Source organism: Panthera onca, chromosome D2 (genome assembly GCF_046562875.1).
Source record: "Panthera onca isolate mPanOnc1 chromosome D2, mPanOnc1 haplotype 2, whole genome shotgun sequence".
Classification (NCBI taxonomy): Eukaryota; Metazoa; Chordata; class Mammalia; order Carnivora; family Felidae; genus Panthera; species Panthera onca.
In genome coordinates, this window is record NC_138349.1 from 75,657,490 (window position 1) to 75,677,284 (window position 19,795).

Here is a 19,795-nt window from a genome sequence, read left to right on the forward strand (position 1 = left end):
ACTGCCTAGGGTGGTGCCAAAAACAACCTACTTCACAATTTCAAAGAACTTGAGGCATTTTAGACTAATCTTATAGTTGTATGAGTCCAGCTCCCAAAGTATTGAAACTGAGTTTGTTTCAGCTATAAGCCATTGTCAATAGTAGGAGGCCCTAAACACCTGCCCTCTCTGCGAGTAATTTTGTAAAGATTGACACTGAATAAATCAGATTAGCAGTATTGCTTAATGGAGCTGGAAGATTCTCTGTATTTCTCATTATCACCCAAAGTCCATTATTTACATTAGAGCTCACTCTGGGTGTTGTACATTTTATGTGTTTTGACAAATGCACAATGGCCTGCATCCACCATTATAATATCACATAGAGTAGTTTCACTGGCTCAAAATTCCCTGTGCTCTGCCTATTCATCTCTTCCTCCTCCCTAAACACTGATAATTTTTCCTGTCTCCATAGTTTTGCCTTTTCTGGAAAGTCCTATAGTTGGAATGGTACAGTATGAAGCCTTTTCAGATTGCCTTTTTTTTTTTCACTTAGTAACATGCATTTAAATTTCCTCCATGTCTTTTCATGGCTTGATAGCTCATTTCTTTTTAATGCTAAATAACACTGCATTGTCTGGAGATAGCACAGTTTGTCCATGCTTCCAAGTTATGGCAATTATGAGCAAAGCTGCTGTAAATATCTGGGCGTTAACTTTTGTGTGGGTAGAACTCGTTTGGGTAAATACGAAGCAATATGATTGCTGGTTCATTGGAGTCATTATTTTTAATTCTTGTGATTTTAGTGAAGGCTCTGATTGCAGTTGGTCTTTCATGTGTCTTGATGTCCAGGAAGAGAATGAACTGCTCATGCTGGCCAGAATATTTGGTTTGTATAACAGTTTTGTTTATGATTGTAAACTAATAAACCTATATTCTAGCATCTGCTTCAGTCTTTTGCACATTTGAATTTGGTAGACTGAAGCTAATAGGGCCTTCTCACCCATGGCATGTAGAAGGCAGAAGCCTGGATCTTACAGTGTTGGGACTGACTGATGCCGTGGTCCTGCCCAGCTGCCACTTCTGTCCGTTTTCCCATCTGTACTGATTTTCTGTACTTGCTAGTCTGTCGTTAATGGACTGGATAATAACTTGGCAAACAGTAGGTATGCTTCACCAGACTTACAGCTGATCACAGTTGCATGAGGGCCTTGCGTTTTCCACCTGTGTTAGCTTGAGAAGTGACTTGTTCCTGCGAGGAACAGTGTGGAAGAATGGCCTTGTGTGGTGCATCCTTCCTAGTGATGTCCACCAACTCCATTCATTCTGACAACTTTTATGATGAATAACATTTGTTGTATATATTTCTTCCGTGAAGGGCTTTGTTTGACAAAAAGTGGGTTAAGACACAAAAGAATTGTGTCTGGCCCTTTTTTGCTGTGTTATTTTGGCAAGTGTGACCTAATAAGAAAAATATATTTGGTCTCTGCCTCTGGTTTCTGACCTAAAACTCCTCCCCCAAACCCATGTAATGTCCTGTGTGGTAGGGGATGCTAGGAGCATCTTTTGTTAAACTTAAAAATAAAAACTGCCTGTTATTTTACCAGCAAAAGATGGGCTTATTTAGGAATAAAATAAGCCCCCTGCCTGGCTGGCTCAGTTGGTATGGCATGCAACTCTTGGTCTGAAGGTTGTGAGTTCGAGCCCCATGTTGGCTATAGTGATCACTTTAAACAAAAACATGTCTGTTTAAAAAAGGAAAAAGATGGGCTTATTTAGGAATAAAAGAGAACTGTAGTCCAGAACAAATAAGCTGTGGCAAAATCCATGGGCAAGTCCAAGGGAATAAAGGAGAGGCATGCTTTTTTTAAGGAGGAAAGGAGTAAGTCGGGAAGTCTGTTATAAACTAAGTCCACTGGGGGTACCTGGGTGGCTCAGTTGATTCAGCATCTGACTTCAGCTCAGGTCATAATCTCAGTTTGTGAGTTCAAGCCCCACGTCGGGCTCTGTGCTGACAGCTCGAAGCCTGGAGCCTGCTTCAGATTCTATATCTCCCTCTCCATCTGCCCCTCCCTAGCTCACACTCTTCTCTCTGTCTCTCAAAAGTAAATAAACATTAAAAAAAATAATAAACTAAGTCCATTGGAGGAAACTGAGAGTATGAAGTATGGTGGCTACTCATTGTCTGAGCTGTTGCCCAGGGGATAAAGAAAATGTCTCTTCTTCTGGCTGGAATAAGAGAGGAGGATCTGGGTGCAAGGTCAAGTCCATGTAAAGTCCGGTTCCGCTCTTCCTGTCTGCATTTGACTACCAATGATGGTAGAGCGTGAGTGCTCCCCCTGTGAAACCTCCTGACTACGTTTTAGTAAAACTTCACATGTTCTAACATTTGCTCTTCCACCCCTGTTCCCAACACCAAGAGCTTCTAAAGAAGGAATCTCCAGAGTGATGAGCGTCTTTCTGTATGATAATGAATGACTGGTGACTGGGGTCCCCTAAGTAGCTTCAGGGTAGGGGCTGGTTGCCAGAAAGACACCTTAATTAGAAGCTTGGAACTTTCACCACCCCCCCCCCCACCCCCCACCCCCGCATCCCTCACCTCCATCCTCTGGGGAGGGAAGGGGGGCTGGAGATGAATAGTCAATCATGCCCACACGATGGAGTCTCCGTGAACATCCCTAAACTGGGGGGTTTGGAGGGTTTCTAGTCTGGTGAGAGGGTGGTGTACCTCAAACTGTAGGGATAGACACCTGCACTCAAGACCCTTCTGGATCTCGCCCTGTGTACCTCTTCATGTAGCTGTTCATCTGTTCTCTGTTTTATCTTGTATAATAAACCGGTAAACGTAACGGTTTCCTGGAGTTCTGTGAGCAGTTCTAGCAAATTGTCAGACGCGAGTAACGGATGTGGAAACCCCTGATTTTACAACTGGTTGCTGAGAAGTCCGGGCGACAACCTGGGACTTAGGACTGGTGTCTGAAGTGGGGTCATTATTAGGGGACTGAGCCCTTCATCCAAGGGGTCCGCGCTGATCCAGGCAGGCAGTGTCAGCTTTGAGTTAAATTGTAGGACACCCAGTTTGTCTGCCAAGAATTGGAGAATTGTGTGGTGAGGAAAAACCCACACATCTGCCTTCAGAAGTGCTGTGAGATTAGAGGAAGAACGTTTCCCTTTAGCCAGTGACGTATTTCCCCACAGCTTCATTTTCTTATCTTTAAAATGGAGATCCTATCTCTCCATGCTGCTTAAATAGGGGTTCCCAGGAGAAGCAGGATGAAGTTGAAGCTCTTAACCGTGTTGTACGAAGGTTTTATCTTAGGGCTGAGCCTCTCTTCACCCCTGCTAGTCTTTTTCTCCTGCTATGACTGTTGCCCCCACCCCTGGGCCCCACCTCCAGCTGTAGCTTGATTTTTTTTTTTTTCAGGTTCCCTAAATAGGTCCTGAACTCTCCACTCTGCCTTGGGCTCGCGTATTTTCCCTTCAAGGTTTGCCTCCTGGTAGTATTTCTTTCTGCGTATCTTTCCTACCCACCGGCCTTATTATCTGTCTTATCTATGCTTCCATATCACCTGTACTTTCTTTTATTCCAAGATTTATTCCTTTATATAATGGCTGCTGGTTTTCACATCTGTCCCTGTTAGAAATCTTTGAGGTGTTTTACGGTAAGAAACTGTTGGTTATTGGTTATTTTGCTCTCCTGTTTGTTTTTCCTCTTTATTATTTCTTGCCTTCTACTTTTCTGTAGGTTTAATTTGCTCGTTTTTCTCTGCTCAGCATTTGAGATAGATGATTATTTTCGATCTTCTATCTAACCTATACATTTCAGTCCATAAGTTTCTCTCAAAATGCCACTTACAGATACAATCCCCAGATTTCAATGTGTAGTATTTTTATCATTCTGTTCAAAAAAATTTTTTTTTAATTTTTAATGTTTATTTTCTGAGAGACCGAGCATGAGTGGGGGAAGGGCAGAGAGAGAGGGAAACACAGAATCCAAAGCAGGTTCCAGGCTCTGAGCTGTCAGCACAGAGCCCACCGCGGGGCTCGAAACCACGAGCTGTGAGATCATGACCTGAGCCAAAGTCGGCCACTCAACCAACTGAGCTACCCAGGCGCCCCTGTTCAAAATATTTCCTAATTTAGGGGTGCTTGGGTGGCTCAGTCGGTTAAGCGTCTGACCCTTGATTTCAGCTCAGGGCATGATCTCATGGTTCTTGAGATGGAGCCCCATGTCAGGCTCTTCATTGACAGCACGGAGCCTGTTTGGGATTCTCTCTCCTTTTTTTCCCTGCCCCTCCCCCCACTTTTTTTTTTTTTTTTTTTACATTGTTTAAGGATATGGTTCAGTAGCATTAGGTACATTCGTATTGTGCAGCCATCATCATCATCCATCTCTAGAACATTTTTTCTCTTCCAAAACTGAAATCTCATACTCATTAAATGGTAATGTGTCATCCTCCTCTCTCACCGGTCCCAGGCAACCACCATTCTACTGTTTCTTAGGAATTTGACTGTAGTGTTCACCTTTTCTGACTGGTGTATCTCCCTCAGCATAACATCTGCAAGGTTCATCCATGTCGTGGCATGTGGCAGAATTTCCTTCCTTTTTTAAGGCCGGATAATCTCCCATTGCATGCATATACCACGTCAAAAAGAATAAAATACTTAGGAATTAAATAGGGAGGTGAAAAACTTAAACAATGAAAACTATAAAACATTGCTGGGAGAAATTAAACACAAGTAAATGGACATCACATGTTCCTGGGTTGGAAGAGTTAATATTGTTAAAACCGGCTAGTACTACCCAAAGCAATCTACAGATTCTGTTTGATCCCTGTAAAAATCCCGGTGATCATTTCTGCTGACTCTTGTAATTGGAACATTTAGTCATTTTTTGTTTCATTTGTTTGTTGATAATTTGGGTTAATATTTACCATCTTCCTATTTGCTTTCTATTTGTCTTGCCTGTGCTCTGTCCTTTTTTCCCTCCTTTTCCCCCTTTTACTGGATTATTTTTTAAGCTCTGTTTTTCCTTTCTATTAATTTGGTACTCATGCATTTTTTATTGAGTAATTATCATAGAGATAAAAACATGCATCTTTGACTTATAAAAGTCTAATTAGTAATTTTACTTCTTCCTGTGGACTCATGCAAAGACCTTGGAAGACTCGAATACTAATTCTGTTTGCCCACTTCTAATGCATATGCTGGATATTTTAATCTTTGTGCCTGTTAAACACAAAGAGCTGATATTATTTATATTTTTATTTAATTTAGAGTTATCCATATATGTACTCTTTTCTTTTTGTTCCCCTCTGTATCTTCACATTTTCATCTGGGATAATTTTCTTTTAATATTTTTAACATTTATTTTTGAGAGAGAGGGAGAGCGTGCGCATGCGTGAGCAGGGGAGGGGCAGAGAGAGGGAGACACAGAACACAGAATCTGAAGCAGGCTCCAGGCTCTGAGCTGTCAGCACAGAGCCTAATATGGGGCTCAAACTCACAAACCGCAAGATCATGACCTGAGCTGAAGTCTGACGCTTAACTCAGCCACCCAGGCACCCCTGGGATAAATTTCTTTACCCTTAAGATGACACCTATTAATTTTTCTTTGTTGAAAAATTTTTTTAATTTTTAAATTGTAACACGCATATAAAAGATTTTGACCATTAAATTTTTTTTTTAATGTTTATTTTATTTTTTAAGAGAGAGAGAAAGGGACAGAATGTGAGCAGGAGAGGTGCACAGAGAGGGGGAGACATGGAATCTGAAGCAGGCTCCAGGCTCCGAGCCATCAGCGCAGAGCCCAACATGGGGCTAGGACTCACAGACCAGGAGGTCATGACTTGAGCCAAAGTCAGGCGCTTAACTGACTGAGCTACCCAGGTGCCCCTTGACCGTTTTTTGTTAAAACATTTTTTTTATGTTTGTTTATTTTGCGGGGGAGGGAGAGCGTGCGTGTGCCGTGGGGGAGGGGGAGGGGGAGGGAGAGAGGCAGAGACAGAGAATCCAAAGCAGGCTCCGCACTGTTAGCTCGGAGCCCGATGTGAGCCTCGAACTCATAAACTGTGAGATTGTGACCCGAGCCAAAGTCAGGCGCTTAACCAGCTGACCCACCCGGGCGCCCCTTCATTAAAAACGTTTGATTGTTGGGGCGCCCGGGTGGCTCAGTCGGTTAAGCGTCTGACTTCGGCTCAGGTCACGATCTCGCGGTCCATGAGTTCCAGCCCCGCGTCGGGCTCTGTGCTGATGGCTCAGAGCCTGGAGCCTGTTTCAGATTCTGTGTCTCCCTCTCTCTCTGCCCCTCCCCCGTTCATGCTCTGTCTCTCTCTGTCTCAAAAATAAATAAATGTTAAAAAAAAAAAAAAGTTTGTTGTAAAATATATGTAACGAATCTTTCCATTTTAACCTATTTTTGAATAGACTTTATTTTCTTTCTGCACTATCAGCACAGAGCCTGGCATGGGGCTTGATCTCACTAACTGGAGATGAAATCAGGAGTCAGACACTCAAGCAACTGAACCACACAGGAGCCCCTGGACTTTATTTTTTAAGCGTAGTTTTAAGCTCACAGCAAAACTGAATAGCAGGTAGGGAGATTTCCTCCTGTCCCACCCCCACCCCCCAACCCCCACCCCACCCAGTTATCAGTGTCTCCCACCAGAGTGTGCATTGGCTGCAATTGGTTAACCTGTCTTGATACATCATTATTACTCAAAGTCCATTGAAGTTCACTCTTGGTGTTGTATGTTCTGTTGGTTTGGAAAAATTCATAATGACACATACCATACAGAGTAGGTTCACGGCCTTAAAAATCTTCTGTGCTCCACCTATCCCATCTCTTCCTTCCCCCTGTTTTAGCCTGTTGAAATATTTAATTGTAAAATATACATAAAATTTACCATCTTAGCCATTTTTAAGTTTTATAGTTACATAAGGTATCTAGAATAGTCACTATTTAAGTGGAACCATACAGTGTTTGTCCTCTCGGGACGGTTTATTTCATTTAACATGATGTCTTCGAAGTTTATCCAGGTAGCATGTGTGGGAACTTCATTCCTTTTTATGGCTGAGTATTCCTTGGTATGTTTATCACATTTGATCTGTCCATCTGTTGATGGATATTTGGGTTATTTTACCTTTTGGCTGTTGCGAATACTGCAGTGAACATTGGCATGTAAGTATCTGAGTCTTTTTAACGCTTTTGGTTATATAGCTATAAGTAGAATCGGTGGGTCATATTTAGCTCTTTCAGGAACCACCAAACTGTTTCCACAGTGACAACACCATTTTATGTTTCCGCCAGCAATGTTTGAGGGTTCCCGCTTTTTCACATCCTTGCCAGCACTTGTTACTTTCCATTATTATTATGATTATTTTTATTTTTATTTTCCATTATTCTGATAATAGCTGTACTACTGGGTATGATGTGGTATCTCATTGTGGTTTTGATTTGCATTTCCATAATGATTAATGACACTGAGCATCTTTTTATATGTTTTTGGGCCATTTGTATATCTTTGGAGAAATGTCTAAGTCCTTTGCCCATTTTTCAGTTGGGTTGTCTTTTTTTTTTTTAAGTTTTAATTCCTGTTAGTTAACACATAGTGTTGTATTACTCTCAGGTGTACAATTTCGTACATCACCCAGTGCTCCTCTGCTATTTCACCCATTTCCCCCTCCCACCTTCCCTCTGTAACTATCAGTTCTCTATAGTTAAGGGTCTGTTTCTTGATCTGTCTCTGTCTCTTTTTCCCCTTTGCCTATTTGTTTTGTTTCTTAAATTCCACGAAATCATATGGTATTTGTCTTCCTCTGAGTTATTTTGCTTAGCGTTACACTCTCTAGCTCCAGCCATACCATTGCAAATGGCAAGATTTCATTCTTTTTCATGGTTGAATAATACTCCATCGCGTATATATACCACATCTTTATCCCTTCATCAGTCAATGGACAGTTGGTCTGCTTCCATATCTTGGTTATTATAAAGAATGCTGCTATAAACATAGGGATGTATGTATCCCTCTGAATAGTGTTTCTGTATTCTTTGGGTAAATACCCAGTAGCGTGATTGCTGGGTAGTTCTATTTAGAACTTTTTGAGGAACCTCCATACTGTCTTCCACATAGCTGTACCAATTTGCATTCCCACCAACAGTGCAAGAGGTTTCCTTTTTCTCTACATCCTCACCAACATCTGTTGTTTTTGTGTTTTTTTTTAATTAAAAAAAAATTTTTTTAACGTTTTATTTATTTTTGAGACAGAGAGAGACAGAGCATGAACGGGGGAGGGGCAGAGAGAGAGGGAGACACAGAATCGGAAGCAGGCTCCAGGCTCTGAGCCATCAGCCCAGAGCCCGATGCGGGGCTCGAACTCATGGACCGCGAGATCGTGACCTGAGCTGAAGTCGGCTGCTTAACCGACTGAGCCACCCAGGTGCCCCGTTGTGTGTTTTTTTTTAATTTTTAAGTTTATTTTTGAGAGAGCACAAGCGGGGAAGGGGCAGAGGGAGACACAGAATCCAAACAGGCTCCAGGCTCTGAGCTGTCAGCACAGAGCCTGACGTGGGGCCTGAACTCTCAAACCTAGAGATCATGACCTGAGCTGAAGTTGGCCGCTTAACCGACCGAGCCACCCAGGCGCACCTTTTGTGTTTTTTATTTTAACCTTTTTGACAGGTGTGAGACATGCGGATGGCCAACAGACACACGAAGAGATGTTCCTCATCACTTACCACCAGAGAAATGCAAACCAAAACTACAATCAGTTGGCTTGTCTTTTTGTAATCAAGTTTTAGGTGTTGTTTTATATTCTAGATATTAAGCCCATATCAGATGAGTTATTTGTAAATATTTGCAAATATTTGTAAATAATTTGTAAATATTCTGTAGGTTGTCTTTTCACATTCTTGATCATGTCCTTTGCAAATAAGTGTTTAATTTTTGTGAGGTCCAATTTATCTATATTTCTTTTGTCGCTTGTGCTTTGGTATTCTAAGAATCCATTGCCAAATCCATGGTCATGAAGAGTTATCTCTAAGCATTCTTCTAAGTGTTCTATGAGTTTAGCCCTTATATTAGTGATCTATGTGGGTCCTATGAAGTGAGGTAGGGGTCCACATTTTTTCTTTTGTATGAGGATCTCTAGCTGCCTCAGCACGATTTGTTGAAGAGATCGTCCTTTCCCCATTGACTAGGCATTTTTGTAAAAAATCAGTTGACCATTTATGGGTTCACTTCTGGTCTCGAAATTCTATTCCATTGGTCTGTATGTCATCTATCCTTATGCCAGCACATTGTTTTGATTATGGTAGCTTCGTAGTAAGTTTGAAACTGGAAAGTGTGTCCTCTGACTTTGTGCTTCAAGATTGTTTTGGCTATTCAGGGCCCCTTGCGCACTTTCACTTTTTGAGGGATATTTTCACCAATTACAGTGCTCCAGATCACCAGTTACTTTCTTTCAGTGTTTTGAATCATTCATTTGTCTTCTGGCTTTTACTGTCTTTACGAGGAAGTCAGCTGTTGATCTGGTTGTTTTCCTTTGATGGTAATCTGTTTCCTCTCCCCCACCCCCAGCTGTTTTAGGATTTTCCTCTTTGTCTTTGGTGTATGGCAATTGTATCCTAATGTGCTTGGGTGTGGTTTTCTTTGCATTTGTACTTTGGTGTTTTTTGAGCTTCTTGAGTCTGTGGCTTAATGGCTTTCTTTAGCTTTATAATATTATCAGTCATTATTTCTTCAAAGATTACTTCTTCCACAATCTCTCCTCTCTTTTTGGGACTTCGGTTATATATGTAGTAGACCTTTTCATTATGCCCTTAAGTCTCTTCCACTCTAGCCCTTGTTTTTCATCCCTCATCACTAGGCTTCATTCTCTATATTTTTTCTGACCTGTTTTTTAATAATGTATGATATAATCTATTTTATTTTTATTTTTAACTTCTTGGGTTTATTTATTTTGAGGAAGACAGACAGCACGAGTGGGGGAGGGACAGAGAGAAAGAGGGAGAGAGAGAACCTCAAGCAGGCTCTATGCTGCCAGTGCAGAGCCCGATGTGGGGGCTCAAACCCACAAAACTGAGATCATGACCTGAGCCCAAACCAAGAGTCAGACATTCAACCCACTGAGCCATCCAGGTGCCCCTAGGATAATCTATTTGAAAATTGCATCCATTAGATTATAATTTGAATTGTGTTTTTCAGTTCTGGAGTTTTACTTAGGATTCTAAAAAATAGAGTTTTAAACTTTTCTGCAAAATTCTCAAGCTTTTCTTGGAAATATTAAATACAGTTAAAACTCCATCATGCAGATGTCTGATTAATCTGTTTATTGTTGGCTGTTGTTTTCCTTGGTTCTCAGTCACATAGTCTTTGTCTTTTTGTATGTCTTTGTCTTTTTCTTAGATATTTTTTAAGTGCCAGAAATTACTATGAAAACATAATTTGAGCTTTGCAATAGTGTTATCTTCCTCCAGAGAGGACTGAAATTTGCTCTGGCATGTAGCTAGGGTCAGTAGCAATCCCAGATCACTTTAAACGTATCTGAGAATGAGATTATTTAAAGTTGGCCGTTAATCCCTACAAGGGCTAGTTTATTTAGAGTTGATTCCTCCTTACTCTTAGAATGAAGACATTTTGAGCCCAGTACAAATCCTAGAGTTTCTCGGCAACTTTCACCTTCCCTGGGAGGCTGTGATTTTCAATATTGATTTCTTAAGAAGCCCCTGAAATCTGTCCAAAGGTCTGTTCAGCTTTTTAGCTTCTTCTATCAGAATTATCAGATGCCTCAAGGGGAAAAGATTGCTCTACATGCTTATTAGTTCAACTCTTTGGGTTTCCCTCTTCTCTACATCAGCCTTGTAATTCTTCACTGCCTTAGTAGCTTTCTGGTGCTTTCAAAGAGATATTTTATATGTATACATATTTTTTTAATTGTAAATGTACATGACCAAACTAACCATTTTAACCATTAGTTTTTATTATTTTTTTTTTGAGAAAGGGCATGAGTGGGAGAGAGGGACAGAGTGTGGGAGATAGAGAATCCCAAGCAGACTCCACATTCATTGCAAAGTCTGATGTGGGGCTCGATCCCATGACCCTGGGATCATGACCTGAGCCATAACCAAGAGTCAGATGCTCAACTGACTCAGCCACCAGGCACCCCCTTTTTAACCATTTTTAAGTACAGTTCAGTGGTATTAAGTACATTCACATCATTGTGCATCCATCATTACCATTTATTTGGAGCTCTTCATTTTTTTTTTTAATCAAAAAAATTTTTTTTTTTTACTCCTTGAGAGAGTGAGGGGGAGAGAGAGTGTGAGTGAGTGAAGGGTGGGGCCGGGTAGGGGATACAGAGGGATCTGAAGTGGGCTCTGCACTGATAGCAGAGAGCCCTAATGTGGGGCTCAAACTCACAAAGCATGAGATCATGACCTGAGCGAAGTCTGACACTTAACTGACTGATCCACCCATGTGCCTCTGAAACTCTTCATTTTATATAGCCAAAATCAGGAGTCGGACATTTAACTGACTGAGCCACCGAAGTGCTCCAATATGTAAAATGATTTTTGAAAATAGTTTATCTAGGGGTGCCTGAGTGGTTCAGTTGGTTAAGTATCCAACTTCGGCTCAGGTCATGATCTCACAGTTCATGGGTTCAAACCCCGCATCAGGCTCTGTGCTGACAGCTCAGAGCCTGGACCCTGCTTTGGATTCTGTGTCTTCCTCTCTCTCTCTCCCCCTCCCCGACTTGTACTGTGCTTCTGTCTGTCTGTCTCCCTCTTTCAAAAAAAAATGAATAAACATTAAAAAAAAAATTAAGTGTGCTGTAAAAAAAGTTTATCTAGCTTTTCTATTTTTCACCAAGAAGGCTGATCCAGAAGTGAAACTCTCTGTCTTTTGCACCTAGCACGGTGCTGTATCTGGTGTGGAAGGGAGGAGGGAAAGGAAAGAAAATGCTCTGGAAACTGTAAGGTGCTATACAAATATGAGGTGCGAGTTATACACAGCACAGTGTGATGGGTAAGAGTTGGCTTCTGGAGTTAGCATGACCTGGTTTTGAAGATGTCTGACTTCGGGCAAGTTATTTTACCTATGTTGACTAAGAAGACCATTTACATATAGATTTTTTTATTTTGTGAAAAGCAGATTACTAGACCAGGACTGAAAAAAAACTTGTGTCTTTGCTTGGGAACTGGTAAAAAGAAGGTAAGAAGAAGAATCTGCTTTACAAAGCTGAAATGTCTGTCGTAAGGATACCAATGAGAAAATGCAAAGAAAGTTTCTGGCATTCAGTAAGTGCTTAGTAAATTTGTTGTTTCCTGCAGTTGTAATTTTTGTCGGCTTCTGAACCAAACATGCCATTGTATCTGCTGATAGCAGTCCTGGCTCTGAGGTTAGCTTGTCCTTTTCCAAAGACACTTTTCTCCCCCAGTAGTGTCTGTGCGATACGGTTTCTGGCGCAAACTGTATTGGCTTGCAGAAAAAAGGAGTGTTAATGATCTCTGTCATCCTTTATTGCTTACCTGGTTTCTCTTATTCTGCTAGGACTCTGGCTAGGAGTGGAATGGGACAATCCCGCGAGAGGAAAGCATGATGGAAGCCATGAAGGGATTGTGTATTTTAAATGCAGGTAATTTGTCATGATGAATTTGCATGGTTATTTGGGACAATATTTAAGATTTGAATAAAGGGAGGTGAAGAAGAGGAAATGTTTGGCTTTGGGGGTAGTTACAATGTAGAATTTGATGTGTTCTAAAAAAAAAACAATTCTATTTGTACAACTTTTTTTTTGTTAGTGTTTAATATTTATTTTGAGAGAGAGATGAAGAGAGCAGGGGAGGGGCAGAGAGGGAGAGAGAGAATCCCAAGAATCCGTACTGTCAGTGCAGAGCCTGATGTAGGGCTCGATCTCATGACCATGAGATCATGATCTGAACTGAAACCAAGAGTTGGACGCTTAACCGACTGAGCCACCCAGGCGCCCCAACAGATTTTTTGTAAGTGGATAAATATAAACATTTCTCATCGATTCATTAACAAGTGAGTCCACTAAGTGAGTAGTAAAAAAGAGAAATAGCTTAGATATCTAGTAAGAAGCAGTTGATTGAACAAAATACAGAACATCCGAAGGGTAGAATGCTAGGCCACCATTAAAAAAGACTATCATGGAAAGAGTTACACCTTATATTGCATGTCTATTAATATTTTTAGCTGCTTGATTTCAGAGAAGCTGCATGAAGCTTTGAAAAAGATAGTGGGGTGATTTCAGGCAGAATCATTTAAATTTTTGTTTGTTTTCTTTAGGTTTCCGTTCTCAAAAAGATCTCTTAACATTAAGCTTATTTTTCCTTAAATGTGGTACAGTGAACACAGTCCTGGCCTGGAAATCACGAGGCCTCTAACTCTGTTCTTAACAATCTTTATGACCCCAAACAGCACTAAATTTATTAACCTCTAAAATGGGGATTGAAATTAGATAATAGCAAAATACGGCCTACCAGTCTGTATATTAGATATATAGCAAAATTAGATCTGAAATTAGATAATAACAAAATTCCCCAGCCTACCAGTCTGTAATTTTAGAATATCAGGTTAGAAGAATCAGCATGTCCTTGGAGGCCAGTTGTGATTGCAAACCTGGAATGAGGCCAGCTCAGAATCTGTCAAGAGTTCATGGAGGCGGGGGCAGGGCGGGATGCCGGGTGGCTCAGTCGTTTAAGTGTGTGACTCTGGGTTTCAGCTCAGGTCCATGATTGCATGGTTTGTGAGATCGAGCCCTATGTCGGGCTCTGTGCTGATGGTGCAGAGCCTGCTTGGGATTCTCTCTCTCCCTCTCTCTGCCCTGCTTGTGTTCTATCTCTCAAAATAAATAAATAAACTTAAAAAAAAAAAAAAGAGCTCATGGAGGATATGTTTAGGGAGGTGTGGAAATAGAAATTTCTTACCCTGGCCTGTTGCTCCCTCACCCACCTGAGCCATGCCTGCATGGTCCTTCGTGGTCTTTAGGTAGAGTGATAATTTGCAGTCTTAGTTATTCTGAGTATAGAAATCAAGGGTTCTTTTGGTCCTGGCAGATCTAGGATTTGCCTGAAGTGCTGATAGGAGGCCTCAGTTCAAGGACATGGGCTCAGTGTTTGGATTCTTACCCTTGGAGCAGCATTTCCTGATTTCATTATGTCTTCTAGTGTAGTCATGCCTGAGCATTTGCAGACATTTCTCTTACTATAAACTACTTTTCTTTCGTTTCATTGAAATGAGCCTTTTGTTGACTTTAACGCCCTATATGGGTAGATAATGTTAATTATGAATTCCATTTCAGGATATTTATTGGGCAGTACAGAGAGGAGCATTGGATCCGATGTGGTAGAAAACCACTTGCCTAGAGTGAAGGAATGATCTGTATAGTTGTTAATGTTTATATTGGTATAATTAGAACATGACTAATAAAGCTTATACCAATATCTTAGAATCTCTGCATCAGACAAAACAGATTATGTTACATGTTATTTGTTGAGCTAATTCAGATCTCGTCCTAATATGTCATATGTGCTTCTTCCCTGTCAAATTCGTTGCAGTCTTTTTTTATATTGCAAATTCTACTTGGAAAGTCATAATGACAAGTATTTTACCACAGTAAACATGTTTCTTTACGTTTAGACGTTATTTTCATGAAGCTGAAGCAATTTTAAGTTGTCAGATCACAAATTTTCTCATGATAAGCGTGTGAAATATTACGGTAAATGGCAAAATGGTAGTGTACCTGTTTTCGACAAGAAAAATGAGTCCCAGGCCATCCTATTCGAGCAGAACTCGGATCCTTCTCTCTTCAGAAGCCTGGGTTAATATCAGGGGACTGCTAGTGTTGCATATATAACAATGGAGAGAGGTGCTCTGGCACATATAGCAATATACATAGTCGAGTGAAATTGAACAGTTAGTTCTGCGAACTTGTCTGAAAGGCTCTAAACATGCCTGCAGCAAATAGGTTATGAGGATCAACAACATTTTTTGGAGTCTCCCCAGGGACCCAGCCTTTCCCAGGATGCAGCATCTAAATCCCCAATGAGAAAAATGCTTCCTATGGAGAATTTTGTAATCTCTTGAGAACTCTTTACCTTTGAGTAAGATTGCCAGATGCGAGTAGTAAGTATACAAAATGCATGGTGAAATTCAAATCTTCTAAAACTTTGCTGCCTTTGCATTTTAAGCAAGATGTCAGGATGTATGAAGTGGATTTTGGTGAGTTCTGGTGCACGTCCCCAGCATCAGGTTGGTAGGATGACTGACGCTCTGCTGTTCAGAGTAAGGTCCTGCCCCTCGACGACTGATTTTTAGAAGAGACCGTGTCGTTCTCAAGGCCTGACTCATGGCACACGTCGTTCTCAGTAGATTTTCCCACGACCAGCTCGCCTCACCTTAATCTCATGAGACTCCAGCGTAAAGTGGAATAACATTTGCCAGGGTCTAATCTCTCCTTTAATAATCACCTGACGGAAGAATATGGGTTTCACTTTAACCCAGGGAATAAACATTTGTACAGTTAGTTTATAGTGTCGCCATATTTTATCACATTTGATCCTTACTCTGACTCTTTGAGATTGTTATGACAGGTGTCATTAATATTTTTCACTGATGACCAAATATGGCAATGGGTTATGAAGATAGCATTTTAGTTGAGCTGATGAAATCCTGGCTGTGGATTTCTCTTCATTGGAGGCCTCTAAAAATAAGATCGTTCTGTGGGTTTTTTTCCCCACCCCCAGTAGTTGGTGTGAGTGTGTCAGAAGAGGATTAGGGAGTGGACCAGATTGCCTCCTAAGGCCCCCTCTAAACCTGGGTTTTGATCATTTCGTGTCACTCTGTAGTTGCAGCCTGATCTCTGATATAACCTGCAGTAAATAGGGTGATCTCCTGAGCTATTACCCATAATAAATATTTGGGACACTACCAGTTAATATTAGTTTACAGTTTCTCCTAGAATTTGTGCTATGAACTGGTCAGCAGCGCTTTCCTGGGTGCTGTTCTCCGTCTCTTGTTTCTTGGGGAGTAGAGGCATTCAATTAAGGTGATGAACCTTGATGTTCTCGGCACCTTGTCCCTTAGATAGCAGAGTGATTTCCAGTTTTTTCTTTCAACCTAGAGAGTATACTGTAAACAGAACTGTGTGGGACAGCCTTCCACTGCTCAGGTTTTATTTAAAATGCCCTCTTTCCAAGCAGTTACCTAATTTTTCTGGTGAGCAAGAAATCTTGAAGTGTGACTTTTTGTGGCACCTGGCTGGTTCAGTTGGTGGAGCATTCGACTCTTGATCTTGGGTTGTAAGTTTGAGCCCCACTTTGGGTGTAGAGATTACTCAAAAATGAAATCTTAAAAAAAAAAAAAATGTGACTTTTCTTTGGCACCAGTGAATGGAATCTAATACCTGACATCAGAGGAAACACACTGTTTAGACTTTGTGCACAATCCTGGATAACTTACAAAATACAATCTTGATGAACTCATCCTGTGTGTGCCATAAAGATTGTCGTAAAGATTGTTGTAAAGCATTTTGAGGTTCTTGCAATGGCATTAACGAATCAGTCTAAACTACTTTCCCTGGTGTGGTATAAAGTGTTGCAAGAATTTTTTTAAAAAGTCACTAAATGTACTGATGGCTTGCAAAAGATGAAGAAGAGAGGCATTTCATACTTGGAAGACTCCCATAAATCAGGGCAAAATAAAAATTGCATCACTCAGGAGCAGTCTACAAAAAGATGCTTAGCTAACCGAGTGTTTTTCCATTGGGAACATGAGTTCGCCAGGTCACTTCTCACATACAGCAATATACATAGTCGAGTGAAATTGAACAGTTAGTTCTGTGAGCTTGCCTGAAAGGCTCTAAACATGCCTGCAGCAAATAGGTTATGAAGATCAACAACATTTTTTGGAGTCTCCCCAGGGACCCAGCCTTTCCCAGGATGCAGCATCTAAATCCCCAGTGAGAAAATGCTTCCTATGGAGAATTTTGTAATCTTTTGGGGACCCTTTACCTTTGAAGATTGCCAGATGCAGGTAATAAATATACAAAATGCATGGTGAAATTCAAATTTAACTGGCACTCTGAATTTACCCGTTGGGGATAATGGTACAGGTTGAGCCTCGATTACAGGGGTTTGTGGGAGTCTCCACTTCTACCAGGGCCATGATCAGGATGTCCTTTTGTTAGCATCATCTGTACTTGGTGGGCAGGAAGAGGAAGGAACTGGAACACGCTGAATGCTAATGAGTAAAACGTTTGGACCCTCCTCCTTCTGCTCCTTCCCCATATGTTTTCTCTTTGGACAGGGTTCAGAATTTGGTGTTGGGTTGCAACATCTCCATATTAATCTAGAATCTCTATGGAGTCTATGTAAATTATTAGTTTATTTTTGGAGATTTATTGTTACTGGTGGGCACTCATTCAACTGGCATTTTTCATTATTTGTGGGGCCGTTTTGTTTTCTGAGAAACCCTCCAGGAATGTGCCAGAGGAGACTGATCTTTGATGTTATCCTTTGATCTGTAAAGGGCACAGCATCTACTTTGCAACTACCTAATACATACCATTCCAACTCCTTTCATCTGCCTGCAGCCGAACTAAAGAGTAATAAAGATTTCTTCTTGAATGATTCATTACCACTGTTTAAAAAGTGTAGATTTTTAAGAACAAAAAGGAAAACCATGGTATTTGTTTTACATTGTTTTATCATTTATTATAACTGTGCTAGTTTTTAAACTTGCGTGCTTATGCTTTTTCATGTATTTTGTTGTTGATGTATAGCTGACATGTAGTGTTTTGTTGGTTTTGGGTGTACAACATTGTGTTTGACGATGCTGTCAATCGTCAAGCGCTCACCACAATAAACGCAGTCACTGTCACCATACAGACACATGTATGTAGCATGTATTATTGCTACAGTAGTATTGACTATATTCCCTATACTGTACTTGTCACCCCCATGACCTGTTTTTAACTGGAAGTTTGTACCTCTTCATCCCCTTCTCCTGTTACGCTTATCCCTACCTTCCTCCCCACTCTGGTAACCACCAGTTCCCTGTGTTTAGGAGTCTGTTCTTATTTTGTTTGTTCATTTGTTTTTTAGATTCCACATATAAGTGGAATCATATGGTGTTTGTCTTCCTCTGTCTGACATATTTCACTTAGCACAATCCCCTTTAGGGTGTTGTCGTGAATGGCAAGATTGCAGTCTTTTTATGGCCGAGTAAATATCCCGTTGTGTATTTGTATGTCTGTCTACACCACATCTTTCTTTTGGATTCATCTATGGATGGACACTTAGGTTGCATCTGTATCTTCGCTATTTTAAATAATGCTGCAGTAAACATAGGGATGCATATGTGTGTTTGAACTAGTGTTTTTTGTTTTCTTTGGGTAATTACTCAGCAGTGGAATTGCTGGATTGTATGGTATTTCCTTTTGTTTCTTTCTTTCTTTCTTTTTTTTTTTTTTTTTTAAGTAGGCTTCATGCCAACTTAAAAGCCCAACATAGGGCTTCAGCTCACGACTTTGAGATTAAAACCCAAGCTGAGATCAAGAGTCAGATGCTTAACAGAGCCACCCAGCAACCCCTGGTATTTCAATTTTTAGTTTTTTGAGGAACCGCCATACTGTTTTCCTTAGTGGCTACATGAATTTACATTCACATCAATAGTGCACAGGGGTTCCCTTTTCCCCACATCCTTGCCTACACCTACTTAGTGCCTTTTTGGTGGTAGCTGTTCTGACTGGTGTCTCCTTATGGTTTTGGTTTGCATTGCCTGAGGGTTAGTGATGCTGAGTGTCTTCGTATGTGTCTGTTGGCCTTTGTGTGTCTTCTTTGGAAAAATGTCTATTCAAGTGCTCTACCCATCTTTTAGTTGATTATTTGTTTTTTCTTAATGTTGACTTGTATGTTTTTTATGTATCTTGGATATTAACTCCTTAATGAATAGGTCATTTGCAAATATCTTCTCCCATTCAGTGGGTTGCCTTCTCCTTTCTTTTTGTTTTTAAGACTTTGTTTTCAAGTAATCTCTGCACCCACTGTGGGGCTTGAACTCACAATTGTGAGATCAAGAATTGCATGCTTCAGCAACTGAGCCATCCAGGTGCCCTGCCTTTTTGTTTTGTTGATGGGTTCCTTCCTGAGCAAACGCTTCTTAGTTTGGTGTTGTCCCAATGGTTCATTTTTGCTTTTGTTTCCCTTATCTGAGGAGACATATCCAGAAAAATCTTGTTAAAGAGATTACTGCCTATGTTCCTTTTAGGAGTTTAATGGTTTCAGGCCTTACATTTAGGTCTTTAATCCATTTTGAATTTATTTTTGCACACTGTGTAAGTGGTCCTGTTTCACTCTTGGATGTAGCTGTTCAGTTTTCTCAACATCATTTATTGTAAGACTGCTCTTTCCCCATTGTATTCTTGCCTCCTATGTCATAGAGGTCCCCCTCCTGCCCCCCCCCCCCCCCCCCGGGCTCCCTATTCTCTTCCACTGATTTATGTGTTCTGTGCCAATACCTTATTGTTTTTGATTACTTCAGCTTTATAGTGTAGCTTGAAATTTGGGATTGTGATACATCCACTTTGTTCTTCTTTCTCAGAATTGCTTTTGGCTATTCTGGGTCTTCTGTGCTTCCATACAAATTTTAGGATTGTTTGTTCTAGTTCTGTGTAGTGCTGCTGACAGTCCTTTGATAGGGATTGCATTGAATCTGTCAATTGCTTTGGGTAGTATGGACATCTCAACATTATTATTCCAATTCATGAGCGTGGGATATCTTGCCATTTGTTT

General features: G+C 40.7%; 1 protein-coding gene across 3 annotated transcripts in view; it reads left to right on the plus strand.

Annotated features, from left to right (window-relative positions):
• Nucleotides 1-19,795, plus strand: part of TBCE (tubulin folding cofactor E) — a 622,247-nt gene that overhangs the window by 570,045 nt on the left and 32,407 nt on the right. For all 3 annotated transcript variants that reach the window (XM_078434212.2, XM_078434211.2, XM_078434209.2), the window contains exon 3: nt 12,531-12,615. In XM_078434212.2, the coding sequence (XP_078290338.1) occupies nt 12,531-12,615 (85 nt within the window). The remainder of the gene's footprint in view (nt 1-12,530; nt 12,616-19,795) is intronic.